The sequence below is a fragment of the Onthophagus taurus genome, chromosome 6 (assembly GCF_036711975.1).
Source record: "Onthophagus taurus isolate NC chromosome 6, IU_Otau_3.0, whole genome shotgun sequence".
Classification (NCBI taxonomy): domain Eukaryota; kingdom Metazoa; phylum Arthropoda; class Insecta; order Coleoptera; family Scarabaeidae; genus Onthophagus; species Onthophagus taurus.
The window spans coordinates 20,218,369-20,244,574 of NC_091971.1; the positions used below are offsets into that span (position 1 = coordinate 20,218,369).

At 33.5% G+C, this 26,206-nt stretch overlaps 2 protein-coding genes across 2 annotated transcripts in view; both read left to right on the forward strand.

Moving 5' to 3' along the window:
* Positions 1-2,754: 2,754 nt before the first annotated feature.
* LOC111419714 (alpha-tocopherol transfer protein-like) lies at positions 2,755-5,997 on the forward strand. Its single transcript, XM_023052576.2, has 3 exons — positions 2,755-3,098; positions 3,168-3,715; positions 5,664-5,997. The coding sequence occupies exons 1-3, from the start codon at positions 2,939-2,941 to the stop codon at positions 5,847-5,849; spliced, it is 894 nt and encodes a 297-aa protein (XP_022908344.1). The 5' UTR covers positions 2,755-2,938; the 3' UTR covers positions 5,850-5,997.
* Positions 5,998-6,443: 446 nt separating this feature from the next.
* Positions 6,444-26,206, forward strand: part of LOC111419645 (Adenylate cyclase 3) — a 28,484-nt gene continuing 8,721 nt past the window's right edge. The window contains exons 1-15 of the mRNA XM_023052486.2: positions 6,444-6,719; positions 6,819-7,461; positions 7,515-7,664; positions 7,720-7,835; positions 19,865-19,976; positions 20,035-20,162; positions 20,215-20,373; positions 20,427-20,565; positions 20,623-21,063; positions 21,118-21,225; positions 21,281-21,616; positions 21,669-21,894; positions 21,946-22,028; positions 22,078-22,176; positions 22,227-22,475. Coding sequence (XP_022908254.1) covers positions 6,928-7,461; positions 7,515-7,664; positions 7,720-7,835; positions 19,865-19,976; positions 20,035-20,162; positions 20,215-20,373; positions 20,427-20,565; positions 20,623-21,063; positions 21,118-21,225; positions 21,281-21,616; positions 21,669-21,894; positions 21,946-22,028; positions 22,078-22,176; positions 22,227-22,475 — 2,880 coding nt within the window. The 5' untranslated portion in view covers positions 6,444-6,719; positions 6,819-6,927. The remainder of the gene's footprint in view (positions 6,720-6,818; positions 7,462-7,514; positions 7,665-7,719; positions 7,836-19,864; positions 19,977-20,034; positions 20,163-20,214; positions 20,374-20,426; positions 20,566-20,622; positions 21,064-21,117; positions 21,226-21,280; positions 21,617-21,668; positions 21,895-21,945; positions 22,029-22,077; positions 22,177-22,226; positions 22,476-26,206) is intronic.

Genomic DNA, 26,206 nt, shown 5'->3' on the forward strand with positions numbered 1-26,206 from the left:
TATGTTCAGAACATAAAATCGAACTCTATTCTACTTGTCCAGAGTATCTTCAATAAGAACTTTACCCGATCCAATATAAATCTCAATATGACGTTAATCTAACCTCACACTATCCAAAGGAACTACGGATTCCTAACATTGAAGTTGATTCTTTTACCCATCGTGATTAAATGCAATAATTCGAGCATGTTCTTTTCATTTGGAACATGTATGTACAAATGAGTAATCCTGTATGAGTACGTGATCCTCACTTAAAGCAGAAATTAAATAAACTGTCTCACACCATTGCTAAAGCTTTAGAATCCCATCAAATTGCAAATTATCAGAGTCTTCTAAGCAATATGGATAATAAAGATTCAGGAATGTTTATAACAACAAGAAAAATACTGAGAAGACAGAAGAAATTCTTACAATACCCATGAAGGGAATCAGTTCTCCACTGATGAAGGAAAAACTCAAGCCTTTGCTGATTATTTTGAATTAACATTTACTCGTCATATACCTCAAGAAAGCATGTTTTCTTCTGTTACTATTCAAACATATAATGAAACTCATCTTCCGCGAATAGAAAGAGTAGATGAAGAAGTAACAAATGAAGAAATCAGATATTTAATTAACAAAATCTATGCAATAGAAAGGCCCCAGGGCATGGCCTTATACCAAATATAATTCTAAAACATTATTAATTCGAATAGTACTAGCCACTTAACTGATATCTTCAATTCTAGCTTAAAAATTGATTACTTTCCGGTGACTTGAAAAAAGCTGAGATACTAATCTTTCCTAAGCCAGGAAACAGAGCAATGTTATATCTAATTACCGTCCTATAAGCCTTTTAGCAACTCTCTCAAAATTGTTTGAAAAAGTTATAATGCGAGGACGTCAAGATTCAAGATCAGCTGCTGGAAAGTTTGCTACAGTTTGATTTTCGAACGGGTCATGCAGCAATTCACCAATTGGTGCGTGTTACAGAATTTATTGAGAAAGGTTTTGAAAATAAGCAATACACCACTGTCGCCTTTTTAGATGTAGCTAAAGCTAGATGACTATATTACCGCAATATTTATGTCATATCTTCAAGAACGAACTTTTTGTGTAAGAATAAATGGGACCTATTCAGATACAAGATGTATTAGAGCAGGACTTTCTCAAGGAGGTATATTGTCACCAACCTTATTTAATATATTTTTGCATGATATACCGTGCCAAAGATGCAATGAAAAAAGCTCTGTTTGCTGACAATATGTTGATTATGACCCAAGGAAGTGATTTGGAACAGCTAAAAGATGCAATTAACGACGTGCAGAAATGGCTTACAAAATGGTCCTTACACCTGAATGAAGACAAATGTGAATCTTTACGATACGACGTTACCGAAATCCAACACGCATTGTAATCAATAACACAGAACTTCATTGGAATCCTAAAGACAAAGCTATCAAATACTATTTCCTCTGATAAATAGAACAAATCATCTGAAAACTAGAAATGCTTCCGCAACAAATATCCAAAAAATACAATCTCTACAAAAAAAATTCTACGGACGGCAGTAGATGTGCCATGGTTTATTCGCAGTGAACAACTTCACTGAACTAAACATAATGACTATTGAATGTTTTATAAGAAAAAAAATTATGAAAACATCAATAAGTGTTCCAGTGCTACTAACTTTAATTTGGATTTCAAAAATTTGCATCAGCGACTTAAATGAAAAATGCCTCAAGATTTATTGTAAATTTAGCTTAAATTAGATTCCCTCGGAAAGTTACTTTGTTTCTTTAGTGAATTTAGCCGTTATATTAATGTAAATATGAATAGTTCTATTAATAATAAAAAAAAGGCGGTAAAGTATGTAATGCCGTGATATTTACAGCATCTAAACAGAGATGTTATTTGTGTGGTGCAACATCCACTAGATTAAACAATATAGATACATACATTCTTAGAGCAGATATGACTTATACCTCAAATTACAGTCAAAAAATTAATGATGGAAACTTTCAAAATGTATTTGAACTTTCCAATATTTCTGCTACCCCTTCCCAACAACTGCCTATTAGATCTCTCTTTGCCAAATATCAAGTAAAACAGCATGTTGTTTTAAAAAGTCTTTAATATTCCTCAATGCCAACAGAGCACTTTTATTGTCTGATATTAATTAACATTTAATGTCGCTTCTAAGGAAATGTATTTCAAAGCCTCTCCACTAGCGATTGCCTCTTCCAGTATATACACTTAAAGCTAAATGGAGCTTGAAACTCATTTGAAAGCATCTGGAAAAACTATTAAATCGCTCATATTAGTTAAATATTGGAAAATGACAAATTCGAAATGAACAGGAAAAACATAAGTATGCAGTAATTGAAAATTTGGGAGGTACTATTTTTAATCCCTAACTTTTTCTTTAATTTTACTCTACGATTTGTAATCTGCATAAAATCCTTCTTTTGTTAAGTATTTGTTTTTAAGGGTTGAATCCTATTTTCTCTTATTTCTTATATGTTAAAACGCAAAGAATAATTGTTTAAAGATTATTTAAAATCGGTTGAAGTTGCTTGGAATTTAACAAGAAATCCATTAAAATCACATAAAATGATAAAATCCATTTAAAATTAAAATCTTTTGAGTTCCTTTTAGAGTAACCATAGAAACTTGTATTGATTTTAATTTCACCACGCTGAAGTGAGAAGCATACAAACAGGGTTGAACAGTTACTATTTTTACCGGATTGACTCGAGATCGTGATAAAATGAGATATTTTCCGGACGAATCAAAATAATCAGTGTTTTTTTTCTTTATCGGGGGTGATTAATCAAGATTTTGTTACAAGGTTTTCAACAAGAAAAAAGGAACAAAAAGTTCAATAATAAAACAATCTAATTAAAAGCTTTCTAAGTAAAGCTTTAGTTTAAAATAATAACTTTATAAGGAAATAAAAATGAGTAAGAATTTTACAACAAAAGCTTTAAGATGCCTCTCAGAAAGTTCAACAGAAACGAATTTAGAGGAAGAATGGTTAAAAATAGCCGCCGAAGAATTAGGTGAAAATCCAGAAAAACGTAAACAGGAAATAGCCGCAGTAAAATTAATGATAATGAGTGAGTCAATAAAAAAAATGTCAAGGATTCTTTATAAATCCAATTTATTTGTTAATTATACATTTTTAGATGATCCAAACATTTCCATTCCAAACGAAGATAACTTCCTTTTAAGATTCCTACGCGCTAGAAAATTTGATAGCAAAAAAGCGTTCCAAATGATCCAAAGGTACTATTTAATGAAACTAAAATGTCCCGAATTATTTCGATGTCCTCTTCCGTCCGAATGCGAAAACGTATTCGACCTTCAAGCGCAATTTATGTTACCGAATCGTGATCAACTCGGCCGAAGAATTTACATAATACGAGTGGACAATTTCGATGCATCAAAAGCATCCATCGACGAAATTTTCCGCGCCAATGTTTTAGCATTGGAACAAGTCGTCAAAGAGGAACAGACACAAATTTGCGGTATAGTTGTCGTATTGGATATGGCCGGATTAAGTTTGAATCACGCCAAATTTTTTACACCGTATTATGCAAAAAAAACCGTTGAACTAGTTCAAGAAACATTTCCATTACGATTTAAAGGATTTCACATTGTTAATGAACCGTTTTATTTCGACGCTGTCATGGCTGTGATTAAACCGTTTTTAAAAGAAAAAATGAAAAAAAGGGTAATTATTAAAATATAGTAAAAGCTAGAATTAACACTAGTATTAGAACTAATAGTAGACCAAGTACTAGAAACATTCGGGTTTAGAAATCTTAAAAGACGTGCAGCTAAACTCGAATATTTCTAGTTCTAGGTCTAGTGTTAGTTCTAGTTTTAGTTCAATGAAATATATCTAGAACTAATACTATTATTAGAACTAACACTAGACCTAGAACTAGAAATATTCGAGTTTAGCTGTATTGAGAGACGTATGGCTAAAGCTGAATGCTTCTAGTGGTAAGTCTACTCTTTGTTCTACTTTTTGTTCAATAACAATATACAACAATCTAACGCTGAATAACAATTAAAACTAGAACTAACACTAGGTCTAGAACTAGAAAGTTTCGGGTTAAGAAGGATAAACCCAAATGATTTTAGCTCTACTACATAATCTAATATACGTACTTTTCTAATACTTATGCTTAACCTTTCAACTACTTTAATAAAAATATACAACAATCTGGCGCTGAATAATAATTAAAACTAGAACTAACACTAGACCTAGAACTAGAAACATTCGGGTTCAGCCGCATGTCTTTTAAGACGGCTAGTATTAGTTCAATGAAAAATATACAACCATTTAACGCTGAATAACAACTAAAGCTAGAACTAGCACTATTATTAGAACTAAAACTCGACCTAGAACTAGAAACATTCGAGTTTAGCCGTCTTAAAACACGTGCGGCTAAACCCGAATGTTTTTAGTTGTAGGTCTACTGTTAGTTCTAGTTTTGCTTCAATGAAAAATATACAACAATATAACGCCGAACAACAACTAAATCTAGCACGAACACTAGTATTAGAATTAATACTAGACCTAGAACTAGAAACATTCGGATTTAGCCGTTTTAAAAGACGTGTGGCTAAACCCGAATGTTTCTAGTTCTAGGTCTAGTGTTAGTTCTAGTTTTGCTTCAATGAAAAATATACAACAATATAACGCCGAACAACAACTAAATCTAGCACAAACACTAGTATTAGAATTAATACTAGACCTAGAACTAGAAACATTCGGATTTAGCCGTTTTAAAAGACGTGTGGAAAAATATACAACCATTTAACGCTGAATAACAACTAAAGCTAGAACTAACACTATTATTAGAACTAAAACTTGATCTAGAACTAGAAACATTCGAGTTTAGCCGTCTTAAAAGACGTGCGGCTAAACCCGAATGTTTCTAGTTGTAGGTCTACTGTTAGTTCTAGTTTTGCTTCAAGGAAAAATATACAACAATATAATGCCGAACAACAACTAAATCTAGCACGAACACTAGTGTTAGAATTAATACTAGACCTAGAACTAGAAACATTCCGGTTTAGCCACACGTCTTTTAAAACGGCTAAATCCGAATGTTTCTAGTTCTAGGTCTAGTGTTAGTTCTAGTTTTAGTTCAATGAAAAATGTACAAGACTTTTACGCTGAATAACAACTAAAGCTAGAACTAACACTATTATTAGAACTAACACTCGACCAGAACTAGAAACATTCGGGTTTAGCCGTCGTAAAAGACGTGCGGCTAAACCCGAATGTTTCTAGTTCTAGGTCTAGTGTTAGTTCTAGTTTTACTTCAATGAAAAACATACAACAATATAACGTTGAATGACAACTAAAGCTAGAACTAACACTAGTATTAGAACTAACACTAGACCTAGAACTAAAAACATTCGGGTTTAGCCGCACGTCTTTTAAGACGGCTAAACCTGAATGTTTCTAGTTCTAGGTCTAGTGTTATTTCTAGTTTTAGTTCAATGATCAATAACAACAATCTAACGCTGAATAATAACTAATGCTAGAACTAACACTAGACCTAGAACTAGAAAGTTTTAGGTCGAAATCCGTTCTAACGAGGTTATATCGATGTTTTACTGTAATTTTAAGTTTTAATTTTAAATTAAGAAAATTGTTTAAGATATATTTACATGGAAATGATGTTTCTTCACTTCATGGGTTTATGAAACCTGAAATACTTCCTTTGGAATACGGGGGACTTCAAGGACCTTTCGACAATAAACCTTGGTATTTAGAATTATTATCCGACGAGGAACATTACAAGAATTTGGATCAGTTCGGGTATCGCTTCGAGGGTGAGGATTGATAATTTCTGTTTAATTAGAAGAAAAAAATTAAAAAAATAAAATAAATAACTCAGATGCTTTAATACAAAAACTGCTGAAATTAAAAAAAAAATACAACACGGAATGTGATAGAAAAACATTTTTTGAGCAAATATTTATATTTATTGAAAGAAAATAGTAATACTTAAGCTCGATTTCATAAATTTTGTTTTAAAAGTTCAATGATTTCAAAATCTTATCAAAATCAAATTTGAGCTGTGACATCAAACAAAAAAATAATAATAAAACGCAACCATTATTATGAAATCGAGTCTACAAAAAAATATTTATGGTTAAAAATAGAATAAAAGTCTATAAAAAAAGATTGTAATTTATAAAAACTGTTAATCTTAGAATGAAATTTTAATGTAAAAAGAAAAATTTTTGAGTTAATAAACAAAAAAAATAAAAATTTTGGCTAACTTAATTATTAAATTCCAATCTCGTCTAATTCCAATCCCAAAAAAAAACTCTCTCTCTTCAATATGCGCAGTCGCAACTTTTGGGGATTTAATTTCATCCGAGAAGCTTTCGTTTGGTCGACCATCCCCCCGGTACCCCAGTGAGCTTCCGCACGCGACCGTTTCCACACAAACTTTCCTAAAGGCGCATGCGTTAAAACCTGAAAGTTCGGAGCTTTCGATTGATCCACTAAAAAGACCTGTCGCGAACGTTTCACGTGTTTTCCTAAAAGCTTTCTGTTTTTGTTTTCAATTACATAAATCAATAAAATTCTAAAACTGAAAAAGAAAGTGTTATTAAAGAAACATTAATTAAAAGATTTCGTTGTAATTAATGTGAAAATCGAATCAAAATGGGGATTAACAAGGATAACCGAAAAGATTTAGAATGTATGTTGTTTTGCTTTTTTTGTTATCGAAAGAAATCGAATATTTAATTAATGCAATAAGTTAATTGCATCAAAAACTGATTCTTTATTTTTTTTTTAGTGACCGAATTAAAAATGGTGATTATTTCTATTAAAACAATTAGTACATAGAAAAGTTTACGATTACAAAGAACAGTTTTTGATTAAAGAAATCGTCGAAAAAAAGTAACATGGCTGACCAAAAAGATTCATTAATCTTAGATAAGATGCAATCGAGTTGCTTCCTATTAAGTTCATTTAAAGACCCATCTCTGGAAAAGCTTTATCAAAGTTACAGCGTCAAACAGAAACGTTCGGGACTTGAATGTTTTTTGATAATGGCAATTTTCTTCGACATTTACATGCTGGTCGTACCTTACGGTCAAGATATCCTTATTTTTGCCATAATTAGTGCTTTTCTATTACTAAATTGTTCGTTGCTGTTATGGTGCAGAAGAGGCACGCAAAATTCCATACTTTGGTCAGCTTTGCCACATGTTTGCTGGCATTTAGCCAACGCACAATTACTTCTTTCCTTATTCTTAAAAAAAGGTGATGTTACATCAAGAGATAATCTTGGTTGGGTACTTCTTTTAGATTATTTTATTTACGTTACTTTGCCTTTACGGTTGAGATATTGTGTTATATTAAGTATTGGTACTTGTGCGTCGTACTTAGCGGCAGTGATTGGATTGGCAAAAATTGAGTTAAATCAAATACAACAGGTGAGAAAAATTTTTGAATTAAATTTCATTGAAATCATAATGTTTCTTTTTAGCTTATTGCGAATTGTATCCTACTTTTCACTGCAAACGCTTTAGGATTTATATCTTATTTTGTTGAGGAGAAACAACAAAGGAGAGCTTTTTTAGAAACTAGACAATCTTTAGAGGTTAAATTGGTAATAGAGGAACAAACTGCAGAACAAGTAAATAATTAAATCGTTTACAGAGAATTCTTAACTAAGAAATAAATTTTTGTAGGAAAGACTTTTATTATCAGTTTTACCTGAACACGTAGCAGTACAAATGCGTCAAGATCTTGATCGAGCGGATAGCCAATTTAAGAAAATCTATATGAGTAGACACGAAAATGTCAGGTATTTAAAATTATTAAGTTTAAATTATTCTCCAATTTTATAATAATATAAAAATTACTAAAATGTTTAAAATTAACGTGTTAAGGCTACTACCATCTTCTGATTAAGCTATCTAAGAGATTATTACCTCGGTTATGGCTATTTTACGCGCTCTGCTTGGCTAGTAGAGGGGTTTATCTATAAGATAAATTTAACTAAAACGTGGTAGTAATGGACCTTAATGCGGTTTGCGAATTAAAAGTAAGCTACAACATTGTACGATATTGAACAGAAATAGTTATTAAGCTTGCAAAAGTGCCAGGTGATGAAGGTCGTTATGACAAATATACTGTGTAAAATATTCATCTAAGAAATGACGTAAAGTTACATAACTACATGGTGAGTATGTATTTTTAAGGTGAAAACCTCAATTTTACAATTTTAAAATTGCAATTTCGGTCTAGTAAAGTTTTGTGTTCTTTAGAATCTATTCAATCTGATCAAAATTTACTTATGTACTTATGTTGTACTTACACATCAAATCTAAGCGAGATTTTATGGTGAAGACAACGTTTTACAAAATATTCTCTTTTCTGTCGAAATCCACTGGAAAGCACGTTTTGGAATTCTTTGTTCTGCCATTTTCTCAATATTAGCTGTTTTGTTGAGTGTTTTCTATTATTGTTATGTTCACCTTCATTATTTTATTTAGTTTCTTACTCTATCTATTCTCGATACCCTATCTGTGTTCAGATCAGCTTTTCTTGCTCTCCTCCAATGCATATTTATTTCATCTTCTTAAAATTTACTGTAAAGCCCTAGTTTTCATATTCATAACAAATTTCTTTACATAAATTCCAGATACTCTTTACTACTATAAATACTTGCAATCACTATAAAGGGTCATCAGCAGTGTGAAGCGTATAGAGTGTTATGTCATTTGTGAGCTATATTCCCATTGGCATGATCTTCTCAACCTCTTTAGTGCTTCGTTTGGATAAATGTTAAAGAGTATTGGGGACAAGCATCAGTCATGTCTAAGGCCTTTAACCACTGGCAAGGTTTATGAGATAACGTTCGATTGGTGTAGTACTTTTCCAGGTGTCGAAGGTAAATTTGAATTGCAAGGTAAATAGTGGTATGTTCGGCGAACGTTGCTGTTTTTGTTTGAGGAATATGGGGGTGGTCGGTGGAATATGACGTAACAGTCGAACGGTTTGGTTGTTGATAAGATAGTTTGCTTGACTTGAATCTTGCGGGATGAGAGGTAGTCGTGTGTGAGTTTGGTAGGGGCGCAGTTGGATTTATTAAGTTTGAAGATGAAGACATTTATTTAAAGCATGTCAAAGGTTTTTTCGAGATTGGGGGGAACTATGCTTATATGGAAACTGAAGATGAGTTTCTCGGCTGTGTTATTCATTATGCGAGATGTTTAGTGGGTGATGGAATGTGATAACTAAAAGCCAAACTGGCGATTAGGGGTGGAATTGTTTTCGGTGACCTGAATGGTTAGGCGTTCAAGGATCACTCTTTCCACTACTTTGGAGAGGGGAGGAAAAAAAATTCATGTCTACCCCATCATTGAATTTATTGAACACTTTGAGCACGAAGTAAATATCTTAACAACAGATCAAACCCTTAAAAACGGAAATCAACGATTAAGCCTTCTCAAGTAACAGAAAGAGGTCCTAAAATGATTACTGTAAATTTATGTTTTGGAAATTCTGGTGTTAAAGTAAATATTTCATAAGAGGTGGATTTATTTATTGGCAAAATGTACACAAATAGAAATGTGTAAAAAACATTAAACAGTGGAAAGATACATGGATAACCGGAGTCATCAAATTTTTAATTTTGAATATAAACTGACCGGCAAAAAAAACCGGCCACTAAAATTTTGCCACAATTTCAAAGCTGGGTTTCTCGCGAACCACTCATTCGATTTTGATGATTCCTTTTTTGATCGAAAGGTTGATTCTTCTGTAATAATCCTGCGATAGAAATTTTTATTCGGATATTAATTTGAGCATATACGGGGTGCAAGAATGAGAAAAGCATTTTTTCTCGAAATTTGTAATACCCTGTGGGGTGCAGATACTACAGCAGAGGGTGTTAACTGGAATCAAACGGTAAACCAATCTTTTCTGAACATTTTGTTTTTTTATTCACTCTATTATCTCTGTTACTAACGAAGATGCAGTGTTTTAAAGCGAACGCCTGTGAAAACAAGACAAACAAGCATACAAAATCTAAGATGGCGCGCTAGGTAGCGTATGTCAGTTGTTTCGAATAGTAAATTGACAGTTGTCAAAGATGCCGTTGTCAATAACTGATGTTGCGCGTATTATTAGTTTAATTGAAGATGGCAAAAGTCAGCGGTACGTTACCCATACGTTGGGTATACCCCGAACAACAGTTCAGGATGCCTGGAAGACGAGTAACAACAGCAGTTGATGATCGATTTATTGTGCTAAACACTCTGAGGAATCGTAGAACGATTGCTGTAGAAACTCGGCATCGTCTTCAAATGGTGCGTGGGGTTGACGTAAGTGAAAGAACCATTCGTCGAAGACTTGCTGAAAGTGATCTAACTGCAAGAAGACCTGCCAAAAGACAGCGGTTGCTCCAGAGACATCGGCGAGCACGTCTTCAATATGGGCGCCTACATACGAATTGGGAAACGGAACAATGGGGTAAGGTGCTCTTCACTGACGAGTCCCAATTTTGTCTCCGGTCACCTGATGGTCGAGAACGAGTGTGGAGACGTCGTAATGAAAGGTTTGCGACCTGCACAATTTCTGAAAGAGTACCTTTCCATGGAGGTTCGGTATTTCGACGCTCATCTGTGTTGAAAATGGCACGCTAAATGCCCACCGTTATATCCAAGATATTCTGCCAGAAGCTGTCGTGCGCTATTCCCATTTTATTGGTGACGGATTCATGCTAATGCATGACAATGCGCGACCGCACGTAGCACGTGTGGTTAGCGAATATCTTGATGAGGTGGGTATTGAACGGATAGAGTGGCCAGCGTGCAGCCCGGACCTTAACCCTATCGAACATCTTTGGGACCAACTTCAGAGACGCATTCGTCGTCGTCCTGTCCTACCGGACAACCTTCAGGAGTTACGAATTGCTCTTGACGAAGAGTTTACCGCAATGCCTCAGGAATCAATTACGAACTTAATCAGTTCGATGCCGCGTCGATTACATGACGTTATTTTGGCTCGTGGGGGGCACACACGCGTTTAACTCTCGTGTTATTATTAATTATTACATTAAATTAAATTTGTTTTCTTGTTTATTTATCTTCGTTTTTACCGCATATTAGAACTAAGAACAGATGTTTACAATAATGAAGGACGTCCGCAATTCTGTAATTCTAAGAAATGTAAATGCTTCTGCAAAACTGTTTCGGGTGCCCAGTTTTAGTTTTCAAGGTCAGTGATTTAAGGCGCCACTTTTAACAATGATTAAAAATCTGTATAGGCTTCTTTGGAAATTCCCGGCCACACCATTACAGAACCAGACATAGTCCACAAATCTTTCATTTCAACGTCTTCATATTCGCTCCTGACTATCGGGTGATAGTAGACAAAACCACTACTCATCCGTAAAAAGGACGGACTCATTCCTCCATTGCTCCATCTCCCAATTCACATGTAAGCGCGTAGATTGAAGACGCGCACGTCGATATCTAGGAAGCAGCCTCGGCCCTTTGGCAGCCTTCTTGCAGCCAGACCAGTTCTAGCAAGTTTTCAGCGAATGGTTCTCTCAGTGACATCAACAACACGCACCATTTGAAGATGATGCCGAGGCTCTACAGCTGTCGTTCTACGATTGCTTAGAACAATAAAACGGTCATCAGCTACTATTGTCACTGATCTTGTTTTCACAGGCGATCGCTTTAAAATACTGCATCTTCGTTAGTAACAGAGATAATAGAGTGAATAAAAAAAGAAAATGCTCAGAAAGGATTGGGCTACTGTTTGATTCCAGGTAATACCCTCTGCTGTATCAGCTGCACCACACAGGGAGTTACAAATTTCGAGAATAAAAGTTTTTCTCATTTTTCTCACCCCGTATATGCTCAAATTAAAATCTGAACGAAAATTTCTATCGCAGGATTATTACAGAAGAATCAATTTTTCCATCAAAAAAAGAATCATCAAAATCGAATGCGCGGTTCGCCAGAAAGCCAGCTTTGAAGTTGCGGCAAATGTATAGTGGCCGGTTTTTTTTTTTGCCGGTCAGTTTATTAATGGGACAAGTGAGGAAATATAGTCTGAACAATTGGTGTACTGATCTGCGTATGAAGACACTAATTTTTGGTAAAATAGTAACCCAGAATAGATTTGGGCAAATACTACAATGTCATTTTTTTGACAATAATATAGTTAATAATAATAAATTTGATTAAATCTATAAACCGAAATAAAATTTTTCGCTGAATATTTACAGAGCTGATTTCATGATAGAGGTCAACTAAGTTTTCGTGTCTACAACTGTTCTATATCCTTCTGAAAGTAATAGTTAGTTGGTCAAGTTGTGGTCAATTGTGTCAAGTATTGTTGTCTATTTTCGTTGAACTCTTCTGCATAGTTTTGTCGCCATTCTTCCAATTTAATTGGATTTTAATTTACCCTGTTTCAGCTTTTAGTTCGTAAGCTTCAATTAATTTCTATGACTTTATTTCCTGATACTTCCTTCCTATGTTTCATTTTTATTTTGCGTCACGATTCGTTTAAACCTTGCTTGTCTCATTATGTGTATTATCTTATCACACATCATTTATCATATGTTTCTTTACTTTTTTGGTTTTATTTCGGCACTCCAATTCAGCAAGCTATTATTATTATCTTTGTTGTAAGTAATATACATAATGTACTTAATACCTAATACTTCTCGTAGTAAGTTTACGTTCAGTTTTTGGTCGAAACGGTTTTGATCAAGTATCTTAGTGCTTTTATGATATAGTCCATCCAAGTTGTTTTTAAATTCCTTCGTTTTTTTTTCTTTATGATTGTGTAACGTTGCTCTTTAACATATTTGAAGAGTATACGAACATGGACCTTAGCAAATAGTTATCCGACCCACAATCTGCTCCTCTACATACTCATGTCTTGGGCTTTCCAGTTGGTATTTTGTTTTACAGTCACATTTTCGATTATAGATCGTAAAGTCTCCAATTTGTTGTTGCCATATGTATTTGTGTATATTTTTGTATTTATAACACCCATTTAAAATTTGTAGATATTGTTGTTTGCAAATTTACATCAGGCTTTATACATTATTATTTAGGATATGTTCTCCATGCCTTCCACTGACCCATTTCATCATTTATCCTTCCTCCTATACGGACATTAAAGTCGTTCATAAGAATGTATTCTCGTTGATCATCGGCTTTTATAAGTAAATATTCAAGTTATTCATAAAACTTCTCTTTTTCTAGGGCATTGACGACTTCGTTTGAAACATAGATACCATGAGATGACTCCTCTTTCATATTTACATTTGCAGTCACTACTCTTTCATTTACAATTTCCCGGATAATTTGTTTTGTAGGTTTCTACTGGTTAATAGGGGCATTTCGTTACTTGCTCGGTTACTTTTACAAACGTCACTATGAATATGGCTATAATTTCCCACATTCTTAATACAGTTTCTTCTTCCTTTCTTCTTCTTTCCATAAAAGCAGCAATATCGACTTTCCAACTTTCATAATTTTCTCGACGTTCTCTAATCTTGTTCTTAGTCTTTGAATGTTCCATGTTCTAAAAATCGTTTCCTTATGTCAATGCAGTTTTTATCCTTATGTTCCAAGACTAATACTGAGTTTTCTTGGAATATATTGAAAGCAGACCTTTTGTTTCAAACCCCAACCTTGTAGAGCAAGTAATTTTTATCAAGGTTTCCCTCCTCTAGCCTTTGATGGGCCAACAACTACAAGGTAGCAGCTTCGTCGTATCCTGGCAGGAACGGTTGCTGGGTGCTATTATCCGGGCCAGATGAACACTGGTTTTTTAGCAAGGTATTACTCCTCGATTTCTCACCCTTTTTTAATCAGGTTTGGCACAATCTTTGGCGGGCTAAACTTATAGGTAATAACTTTAATATGGAACCTGATAGATGGACCCAAGAAAAATTTTTTGTCTAAATCCATAAATAATATATAACGCTGTCAAAGAAGGAAGTGTTGTCATCATTAAAGAAAATATTTGGCTTCATAAAGAACTAGCATACCTACCATCACAAAGTGATTCAAGCTATATCTGTAACTATGAAAATAAAAATTTATCAGGTCTCTATAACGATGCTGAGTAACCCTCCGACACATTCAATCAAAAAATATCAGTATTTACATTTTCTAAGCAAGTAAAGTAATAGATTTACAACCAAAGGAAAGGAGTTACTGGAAGCATATCTTTATTATCAATCGGAATTACCAACCGGCTAACCAACGTAATGACCAACAGGTGTGGTTTGAAGGTTTAGTTTATAAATTAAGAACATACCTACCGAAATAGTTTTCTGAAATATTAGAATCCTATCTTTCAGACAGATATTTCAGAATAAAAGCTACACCCCAGGGAAGTGTATTGGATCCGGTCGATTTTAGAATCCAGAAATATGTATATCAATAATATTATAATTCATGCGCTATAGAGCAAAGATATGCCACTATATCATTATATAATACTCTTAAATATGGGTCACCGCAATTATTAAAACTAATTATAGAAAATTCTCAACTTCATATAGTCATAAAAATTCAAGTTCAGTTTAAAAATTATTATCTCAAAAGCCAATATTGATTATTAAGTACCTTATTGTTCACGAAAAAGTACATACTATCGTCTATAAATTGCGAATATATCAACATATATCTATAATTTAATTTTACACGATTTTTGAATTTCGATGAAAAAAAATTGTTATCTTTAAAATCATAAAAATTCTGGATGATTTTACAATTATATTATCTCCAAAACAAATAGAGATTTATAAGTATGGTATTGTTCATGAAAACGTATACATTATACTCTATACATATCGCATATTACTTCAAGATATCTTAAGAATTTTATTTTTTACAATTTATTTTAAAAACGATACCAAAATATTCTTAACTTTCTAATATCATATAATTTCCGGATGAGTTTAAAAATGATTATCTCCAAAACAAGTAGAAATTTTTCACTACCGTTCTGTTCATAAATGAGTACATATTATCTTCTATAAATCGGTAATATTTAATTATGATATCCTAAGAATTCGATTTTTTGAATTTTTTGAGAATAATTGAAAAAAATTGTTAATTTTAGGAAATCGTGAAAATCTTGGACTAGTCAAAAAATTTATATTTCACAAACTAATAGACTTTCAAATACGCTAACCTTTATAAATTTCAATCCCTTCCTTTATAAATAGAGAATAATTCATCAAAATATCTATAATAATTCGATTTTATGCGATTTTTGAACTTTATTAGAAAAAATTGTGGAAAAACTTTGATGAAAATTTAATAATTATTATCACTAAAACTAATAGAGGTTTTTCAACACTGGTTTTATTTTTGAAAAATTCTTACTTTCCTTTCAACGGCAAATATTGCATGAAGATATCATAGAATTTCGATTTGTAATCAAATGTTGTGCAACATGGCGTAAAAGATTGCGTATAAGTAAAATTCAAGAACATTTGGGCTATATTATGATTAGCTTCTTTGTACTTTCTAAAGGGGTACTATGTGGCTTAATTGAATTACCTGCGTTGACTCTTGGGTAATAAATGGGTTTCCTTAAATATTCACGCCCAAGAACTCATTTCTAAATGTGGAGTTGTGCTTTAAAGAAGGGCGCTACTAGTAGAGATTGGAAAAATACATTATCTAATGTCATTTCGAATAATTTTTTTTACTATTTCGAATGTATCTGATATGAATTTGAATTCGTATCTAACTTCAACGACGTCTATATAAGAGCGCACCAATATTGTCAATTAGTGGTTTGTGTTAGGCTATCCAAATTATGCTTTGCAAATTATCTAAAAAGCTATACTATCGTCTGCACATATCATGCAGTATGGACATAGATGCGAAATGTTCTCTACCTGCTTCGGGTCGAGCGAGTAGAACCGAGTTATGCCTTTCGCATCTCTGCGTATGGTGTCTATGCCATCAACACGATATTTTTATATCTTTAATAACAGAAATTTGGTGAGTATCACATTTACTAATCTATGAAACTTTGCCCAACACCGTAAAACATGTGTAATCAATGTACATATTGAGCACCGAATATAATCGTAAAATTATTTTGGCAATGAAAAGGTAGAGATGGAAAAATGCAAAATATAATTACTCTATTTCAGATTTCGTTATATTTTTTATTTTTTCCATTGTTACCTTCACTTTTTCAGTGCTGAGTAATCGTCTTACCTTAACTTTTCTGGTTCCAAGTGCTTCATTTAAACATTTCGTTATACATGTTTTTCTCTTTGTTCAGGTTTTATTTACGTCATTACCTTCTATTATGGGTCTTGAGATACTTTTCCGTTCATTCGATATTGTCCAAATCTTTCTATGTTTAATTTTGTATCGATAATACACGGTTTTCTTCTTTGTAGATTAGCTTTAAATCGTTATTTACAGAGTACTAAACCATGTTGGGTCTCTACATTGGCATAGGTTAATGTTCTGACGTCTATCTTAATTAGTAATAGTAAAATCGATGGTTGAATTCTGGATTCCTGTGTTTTCAAATGTGTATTATGTAAATCGTTGCATTATATCTAGGGTTCGAGTATTTCCCAGTCTAGAATGAAATCTAGAATGAAATTCTAGACTGGGAAAGTCTAGAATATAAACCCCGTTATAAAGACTCGCTTTTTTGAGTGTTCTGTCCAGGTTGTCTCGTAATTCTTCAGAGAAAGATAGTTCTTCTTTGAGTTTAGTTGTACGTATGTACAGGCTGGGCCAATTTGGGCACTTTTAAGGGGAACTCTATTTCTGTAAGAGATACTGGAAAAATGATATCAGTGTCTGAGGCTCGATTTTTATAAGAAACTTAATGGCTGTTTCTCAAAAAAGTGCATTTTCGAAAAGTCGTCATAACTTTTTCCTTTCTGTGAAAACATTTCCAAAGCAACTTTTTAAGTAGAATTCGATGGAATAAGTTAGCTTTCCCTCAAAGTAATATTTTAGCAGTTATTGACACAAAAATGATTATTTTAAATGGAACATCCTATATATTTTTGCTAATTCGACGAGAGCATAAAATTTCTTTGAAATATACAACTTTAAGACTTATATGTACAGATTTTGAAAAAGTAGGCTTTGGAAATAAAAGAAAAACGAGATTATATTTATATGTAGCATCAAAATAGTTGGTTAAATTAAATTAATAAAACGTATCTTATTATAAAACAAGAATAAATATATGGCAACAACGCTTCATCTGTCCAAATACAATTTAAAGGAAAATTGTGTGCTTCGTCACATTTTCCCAAGAGCCATTGGCAAAAATTCATGCGCCGTTCAAGATCTCCTGGTCTCAGGTAATGGATTTTGCTAGTTCTGTATGGCTTAAATCTGATTTTTTCAAAATCCGCCTAGCTTTGGATTTTGGAATTCTCGTGGTCACACTCAATTGCCGCGTTGATATCTGTGGATTATTTTCCATTGCCCCTAAAACTACTACTTCTTCTAATTCCCCGTCTTGTATAGTATGTATGGTAGTAGTATGTATAGCGTGTACGTAGTTTGTAGATTATATCACAATCTTCTAAAAATATCATTAAAAGGCTGCTGCCTCTCTGGATATCGTTCATGATATACATTTCCTTCAGTCTCTGCATTCTCCCCAGATTGTATAAAATATACTATCATGTCCCATTTTTCATAATTTTTATATGACATTACTTTGAAAGTTGATGACAATTAAGTAATACTCTAACGATAAGCACTAACACTTACAACTCATAAATAATACATTTGTTTTATCGAAACGCCGTCAAAACTCACTAGCCTACAAGTACGCAATTGAAAATCTTAAAAGCTTCCAAATTGTATATTTCAAAGAAGACTTAAACGAGATATAAAATGTGCTATATTTTTGGAAAGGAAATTTTATGCTCTCGTCGAATTTGCAAAAATATATAGGGTGTTCCGTTGGTCCATCCTGTTGGAACCACATGTTTTCTAGTTCCAATTTCTCCAATTGAGGAAGTGTTGATCATGACTATATAGCGTTGTTTGGCCACAGAAATGATATTCTCAGTAGAACGGCTGCTTCAGGGTCGGCTACACCTAGCACCATCTCGTGTTGTACCATACTCTTCAAAGCGAGCGGCTAAGCGCCGTAATGTTTGCCCAGTTGGTGTCCGACTGGGTAATCTGCGCCGAAATTCATGTTGCACCAACATTACCGATGAATTATTCGTTAAAAAAATCGAAACAATTATTCCGCGTTCTTAGTAGTATAGCGATCCATGTCTTGTTGACGTGTATTTTGTGTATGTTTACTTCACAAAGGTCATTTGCTGGCATTTGCAAAAATTATAGCATCTTATGAAACTAGTATACTAATCAAATATACTTTATCCTTATCAAGGCACCTTTGAATAGGATATTTAAATCTGCATCCAACAATTAAAGCGACATATCCGCAAAAAAAACTTCAATCGCTCAATATTGATTTAAAGTTTGCTCAAATTAACCTTCTTGAATATCACGTTATGAAAGTTTTTGTGTTTTTTGGCAAATCAAGTAAATGTTGTTTATGACGTTTTGGCTTGGCAGCGTCGATACATTACACAAATCTTTGTGTAAAGTATTCCTACACCAACATGGGCGCTTTGGTTTTTTTCTTTTCCGCTTTTGGTACCTACTTCGTCTGTTTTCTTTAATTCCGATAAAGCTTCTTTTCTTCTTCTTCTTGCTATAGAACCTAGTCCTGTCTGATTTGTTTTATTAGTTCTTGTGTTAAGGATGTTTTCCACCATTCCATGGCTGGAATTCTAGCTTTCCATCCAGCATTTTGGCGGTTTCTGAACGTTTGGTTTCTGGTGTTTGTGTTTTTACCCATTTAGCAAGTTGTCACGCTCTCGTTTGACTCATCACGTCCTACACTCCCACAATGAGAGATATTATGTACATATCACCTACTCTGTCTTGGTATTAATCTGGAGTGTAATAACTTTTATACTATTTAAAGTGTTCTTTCTGTAGTCCTCATTATGGCTTTTATGTGGGATGTTTCAGCGCTAGTCTGGATTGTATAGGTGAGTAGAGGTCAGGCACAGGTCTTGTATATTCGGACTTTGCTTTCTACACTCTTCTATTTGTTGCATCATATTACATCTCTTAGGTAGCCTGATATTCTTGCTGCCTTATTTACTTGATTCCTCACTTCATCCATTAGCCGCCTGTTGCTCGATGTATCCATCCCTAGATACCTAACCGTCATTACTTGACCTATTAAACGTTCATTGACAACTTATTTGCATCTGATGAGATCTTTGCAATTACCATCAATTTGGTCTTTCGCTCGCTATTTCCATATTAAATTTTTTGGCTGTTTTTGTAAATCTGTGCAGAATTCGATGTAGGTTGTCGTGGTTCTCCGCTATTAGTATAGCATCGTCTGTATAACAGAGGATTCATAGAAGGTGGTTATCCTTTTGCGTTGACCTTGTTTACGCTTTGTTATCTTGCCCATTAATTTAATTTTGTGCTTACTTAATTCAATAATGGTTTCCTGCTCTCTGATGGCATATGAAAATACATTCCAGCAGATACATAAGATTCATCCGTGTTTCAATTTATTATTAACAGTTAACAGTAACCCAATTTCCTTTATCTGGGCTTTGGACCAGCAGTGACGCCTGATGAGCTATTCAATAGAGCGATAAGCGGCCTCAGGCAAAGTTAAAACCACCAAATTAACACTTCTATCTTTATTAATATGTAAATGACAAATTTTTAATTTTATTTAACAATCAAATCCAACTGTATAACATCTCATTAAATAATTTTTTAATTTTTAAAGTATTTTGTATGCTGACATCGTTGGATTTACTGCAATATCTTCAACATATTCCGCACAAGAACTTGTTAAAATGCTCAACGAATTATTCGCAAGATTCGATAAATTAGCCGAGGTAAAAATCGAAACAAATCTCTATAAAAATTTTTCATCAAAAACATTTTATTTTTAAGAAATACCATCAATTAAGAATAAAAATCTTGGGTGATTGTTATTATTGTATAAGTGGAGCGCCCGAAGAAAGACCAGACCATGCAGTCCTTTGTGTTCATATGGGTTTATCAATGGTTAAAGCCATAAAGTAATCAAGTATTTCCAAGTAATTTTTTTTGTAATGTTTATAACATTTTTAGATACGTGCAACAAACGACAAATTCGCCAGTCGATATGAGAGTTGGAATCCATACAGGTGCTGTATTAGCGGGGGTTTTGGGTCAACGCCAGTGGCAATTCGATGTATATTCGAAAGATGTTGAATTAGCAAATAAAATGGAAAGTTCTGGAATGGCTGGGTAAAAAAATTAAAATAAAGAAAATAAAAATATTTTTTTTTTAATAATTTTAGGCGAGTTCATATCTCAGCTACAACTTTATCATTTCTCAGTGGAGAATTCGAAGTTGAACCAGCTTATGGAGAAAAACGAGATGAATCTTTAAGAATTGCTGGGTTAAAAACTTATTTTATAGTTAAAGTTTTAAAACCAGTAAATAAATTAATTCATTTAATTTTTGGTTATTAATGATGTTTCATTTCTTATCAGTTTGTTCCTGAAATAAATCAAGATGTTCAAAACGGTGGTGGAATAATCCAAGAAGAAGATAGTTGCGTTGATTTAGCATCAGAAAAAGAAGAGGAGGAATCGAATCAAATAGGCGTAACGAGACAAAGACAAGATTCAGAAGATTTTAAAAATAGGTTAAGAAAAGAACTTGTAAATAGAGATGGTCATAAGGAACTTGGAAAAAGTACTAATTATTTTACGTTGGCCTTTACTGGTGAAGATGTTGAAAAATCTTATCATGAGTACACCGAGTCGTTTTCTAGTATAACCCTTCAAGCTTTTTTAGTTGTTAGATTGGCAGTAGGAATTTCCCAATTTCTCATTTTACCTAGAAGATTATTGAATATGTTAACATTTATCGTTGGAACTTTATTATTTCTTGTAATCTCATTAATAAGTTTAGTAGAAGCTATTCCTACGGTAAAAATTACGTTAATCTTATTGAATTAATTAATTAAAAAAAATTTTTTTCAGAAATTTTCTTCGTGTTTTGATTCCCTCATCATTAGATCATTTTGGTTTAGAAGAACTTTAGCAGTAGTTTGCATTATTGTTTTAACATTGGTTAATGTTTTAGACGCGGTAAGTTTTTATTATCAATAATTATTTAAAAATTTAAATTAATTAATCTTTTTAGATATCTTGTGTTCCACAACCACAAATTTACGAAAATTGCACTTCGATAATTATTGAAGAAATGAATTCAAGCTGTTTATATCCGTCTTACTTCAGTTTTTTCGCCGTTTTAATCTTGGTTGTGGCATCTTTACCCGCATCACTGTCTTACATTTGTAGGACTATTTTAATGGTTCTTATAGCAACCGTTCATTGTCTCGTTAACTTTCTGCTTTTGGGAAAAGCTTTGTATTGCGAAGAAACTAAGATGTACTGGAAAAATTTAGTTCAAGCAAAATGTGCTTTATCTTTGTTGTTACTTACAGCTGCTGTGGCGCTTGGAATTTTAACAAGACATGTAATTTTATGGTTTGATTTTATGAGTAAATTTGAATTAATTAATTTTTTAGATGGAGAGGATAGGGAGAGTTTTATTTTTATGGCGATCGGAAGTTGATACCCAAAGAGAATGTGCAGCTGATATGAGAAGGAGAAATGAAGCTTTGGTTTATAATATTTTGCCACCTCATGTTGCTGAACATTTCATGGGGAACAGAAAGAGGCAACACAATGAGTTGTATTCGCAAAGTTATGCTGAAGTTGGAGTATTATTTGCTTCGATGCCAAACTTTTCTGGTAATAAAAATTATTTTTATTACACTTGGATTAATTTTTGTTGGATTTAAGACTTTTATTCAGAAGAGACCGTTAATAATCAAGGATTAGAATGTCTTCGTTTTTTGAACGAAGTTATTTCAGATTTTGATGCGGTAAAGCTTTTTATACAAAACAATAATCAAATAATAAATTATTTTTTAGTTATTAGAATGGCCACAATTTCAAGATATTATTAAAATAAAAACGATCGGTTCTACTTATATGGCTGCAAGTGGGTTAAACCCAACGAGATACGTTAAAGTAATTATGAATAATTTTTTTTTATTCCTATGTAATTTATTAATTTTAAGGTTGATGATCCAATAACAATTCGTTGGGCGCATTTAGCCCTTTTGGTCGAATTCGCTTTAGAATTAAAAAAAGCACTACAAAGCATTAACGAACAAAGTTTCAATCATTTTGTTTTAAAACTTGGTATAAATCATGGTCCTATAACCGCCGGGGTTATCGGCGCAAGAAAACCACATTACGATATTTGGGGAAACACTGTAAATGTTGCATCAAGGATGGAAAGTACAGGAAAAGCTGGATGTATTCAAGTAAAACTTACTACTTATTTTAAAATATAGTAAAACCTCGATATAACGGACTAATACGGGGAAGGGAGTGTCCGTTATAGTCAAAAGTCTGTTATATGAAAAATTCTAAATTTGCACTTTAAAGACTCTGAAGAGGGACAGCTAAACCCGAAACATTCTAGTTCCAGGTTTAGTGTTAGTTCTAGTTTTATTTCAATGAAAAATATACTTCTTCTTCTTCTCTTGATCCTTCATCCGCGTCGGATATATCTTTTTCCTATTCCTCCATCCATCTCTTCCACCCCTCCGGTTTCTGGATAATTCCCTTATACCTGCTACAGTCTTCCCTCTCTTCTTCCCAACTTCTGCTATTCTTTCCTTCCATTTCCATCCATTTCCAGCCCAATGCCATAAAAGCCCTTTCAAAAAATTCATATACAAGGAACTCCGAATAAGAATAAAAACCTTTCAACAGCAGAAATTGCTTTATCAATGTTGCAAACTTGCTCACAGGTAAAAGTATAACCGTTAAAGGTAATTTATTGTAAAACTTGAGCGCAGTAAAATCTACACCTTTCTGTTACTTAGAGAGTCTGCAAAATTTAGGTTTTAGCTTACGATTGTTACGGGTTCTGTATATCTCTGTGGGCAGTATATTTATCTACATTGTTGTGCAAGTACAACAGATACTCAAATATAAATAGCAAGGGAAATGTTAGTATTCTCTGATCTATAAAGGCTTCACGGAACTCGTGTCGATACTTCAGACCACATATGACACGTCGCTGCACTCGAAAAACCCTAGACCAACCGAGCAGTTCCACTAGGCTAACAGAAAATATGATAATCGGTCCCGACACTTTGCCACCCAAAAAGTGCAACACAAAAATGTTGTTTTCAGCCTTCCGTAAAGTATACTTACATGCTGATCCCATTTCAATGTGGTGTCCAAGCGAACACCCAAAAAATCTATGAATTGCTCACCCATCAGATCTGGCTGAACGCCTTTCAGTGTAAAGACAGCTGCAGGTGTTTTGTTGGAATTCAGATTTAGGCCGTTACACGTAAACCACTCCCCAGCCTCACAGCGCGACGCCCGATTTACTGCAACAGCATCAATGAGGATTTTATGTCCGCTGATTAAAGTAGTGTCGTCAGTATAGAATATGATTGAAGACTTAGATATTGAAGCGGGCAAGTCATTTATGTAAATGAGAAAAAGCAAAGGCCCCAATACTGACCCTTGTGACACTCCAATAGAAATGCACTCTGGTGTAGAATAGCTATCTATACAACAGACTATTTGTCTTCTGCCACCAAGGTACGATGGAATCATCTTAATACTACTGTCACCAAATTTATATCTACTCAGGTTCTTTATTAATAAATAATGGTAGAACGTAGTTGTCATATACTCGCCTCTCTCATAATAGTCTGTTGCGTGTTGTACAAAATCCATAATCGAGTCTCCCGTGGTACGATTCTGCCGAAATCCGTATTGACATGAATCGAACAAGTTATTATTTAAAAAAAATCGACAATTCTTTTATTTATGACTTTTTCAAAATTTTTTGAGAATACTGGCAGGAGTGACTGATTGGTCGATAATTTTCTATTACAAGAGAATCGCCTTTCTTAAAGACAGGAGTTACCAATGCTAACTTTAAAGCAGTTGGTTAATTTTGTTAAAGGAGATGATATTACACCTTTTATCAGTTTTAATATTACAACATTTAATCCGTAATGCCTAAAGAAGTATTTTTAAAAAAACAGAATATATTACGAACCTCAATTAAACCGACCAGCTAAAGGCAGAATTTCCCAAGTAGTACAGTGATATTCGATAGCAGCTCATTAAAGTTAGTTTTCAAGTTATCCAGCCGAATTTTAAATTAATCATTTACTTCATTTGGATACTTTTCTTGCTTATTCGATGACTGTTCATTATTTTCCACATATACTTACATGAATATTTTTTTGTTTTAATATCTAAATTATATCTATCTTTAGCATCCTTTAGAATCCATCTTGTCTCTGTATTTTTTTGCTAGAAAGTTAAGTTCTCGCTTTAGTTTCTCACAACCTGTGGCATAGTGAACATATATAAACACCAATAAAGGAATGATTTTTTGGTCAAGACAGCCGTCAATAAAAACTTCGCTAAAGAGGTAGAGGTAGTTATGGTAATCTGACAAAATAAGATTCTCAGATCTTTTGCGCAATAAAGAAAAACATAAATAGTCGTCTTGGTTACCATGATTATTCCATTTTCTATGATTTTTAAGTTTTTCCTTAATAAGTTTAATAGAGGATGGAGCATACCACTGCGGAAAGCGATTAGAGTTCCTTGGAACTAGGGCTTGCAACACCGGACCAAAATCTCAATACCGGTATTCGGTATTCAAAATTTTTAAAACCGGGATACCGGTATTAATACCGGTATTACTATAAAAAAGTTTACTCACTAAATTACAATCACTAAATATATCTAATTGTAAGAATTTTTCCCTTCTGCGGCGTCATCTCTACTAACAACAGGTTAATTCCTACTATATTTTTAAATTGGCAACAAAGCATAAGATACAGAATCTGAGAAGATAATCAAAAAATGGAAAGATATTAGGAATCTGTACAGAGTACCAATAAACTTAAAGGTCTGGATACCATTATTGTTTTGTTGTCTTTCACTTGGTCTAAAGGTTCAACTTCACTACCGCGTCAAAAAATGAAATTACACTTCGTCATCTGAAGCTCTGTGGAATTCTTTCGAATTCCTGTTTTGGAATTTTCTGGAAAGGTGCAGATTCAAGAAAGAAACTTTAACATAATGGCCCTTGGTAGTTTGTCAGATTTATCATACTACTGTTATACTTGGTGGGACATTACACAAATCAAACTGACCTGAAACACCATTATGGAGTAAAAACTCCAAAAATAGTTGACAGAGACTATTTTATTGTTGGTTAGGTATGACAAATTTATTGTACACGAACATTAAGTTGTCGTCATCGAAGGTTGAGTCTTCGTTATCTTCAATATTCTGTCAGAGTACAAAATGATATTTCTTGTAGAAGGTATTCCCACTGATCAAAGAATGTCACTTGAAAAAATGAGGTTAGTACGGACATAAGATAGATAACAATTTTTTGTTTGGTCAACATCATTTTCCAGCACAGCTTTAAACAAACACGGTCGTTTTCAATCGGTCGCTTCCGGCTAGCATTTTTTTAATGAAACGTCAAAAAATGTCACTTGAAAATGTAAACTAAGAACGGACAGAAAATAGATAACAAACACGAGTCCTCTACGTCATTTTCCAGCACAACATCAAACTAGCACGGCGGTTTTCGAAGACATCGACCTCCCCCGGCAATCGAGGGCGCTAAATAAAAATAATACCGAAATACCGGTATTTTGCCATCAATACCGGTTTATAATACCGGACAAGAATTGTCCGGGATCCCGGTTTTTGGGATCCCGGGATCCCGGTATTGCAAGCTCTACTTGGAACCCTACGCGGTATATAAAAGTGAATAATTCTGTGGAAATGTGTGTAGACTACCTGCAGAGCCTAGTGCAGATTTAATCATATTGTAATCAGAGTGAATGAAAAAATATTTATGACAACCACCATCATTCAGCTCAAAATTTGAAACAAATTGGAGACTCAACTCTAAAGCAGAATGATAGTGATCAGGAATATCTAGAGGGTTAGGACAAGTACGGATATTACTACAAATTGATTACACAAA

What these genes read in the sequence shown, in the direction of transcription:
- LOC111419714 (XM_023052576.2), top strand. Translation starts at nt 2,939, where the DNA reads ATGAGTAAGAATTTTACAACAAAAGCTTTAAGATGCCTCTCAGAAAGT. An exon ending in AGTAAAATTAATGATAATGA is followed by an intron (nt 3,099 to 3,167) that starts GTGAGTCAATAA and finishes ATACATTTTTAG; the next exon opens with ATGATCCAAACATTTCCATT. An exon ending in AAGAAAAAATGAAAAAAAGG is followed by an intron (nt 3,716 to 5,663) that starts GTAATTATTAAA and finishes AAATTGTTTAAG; the next exon opens with ATATATTTACATGGAAATGA.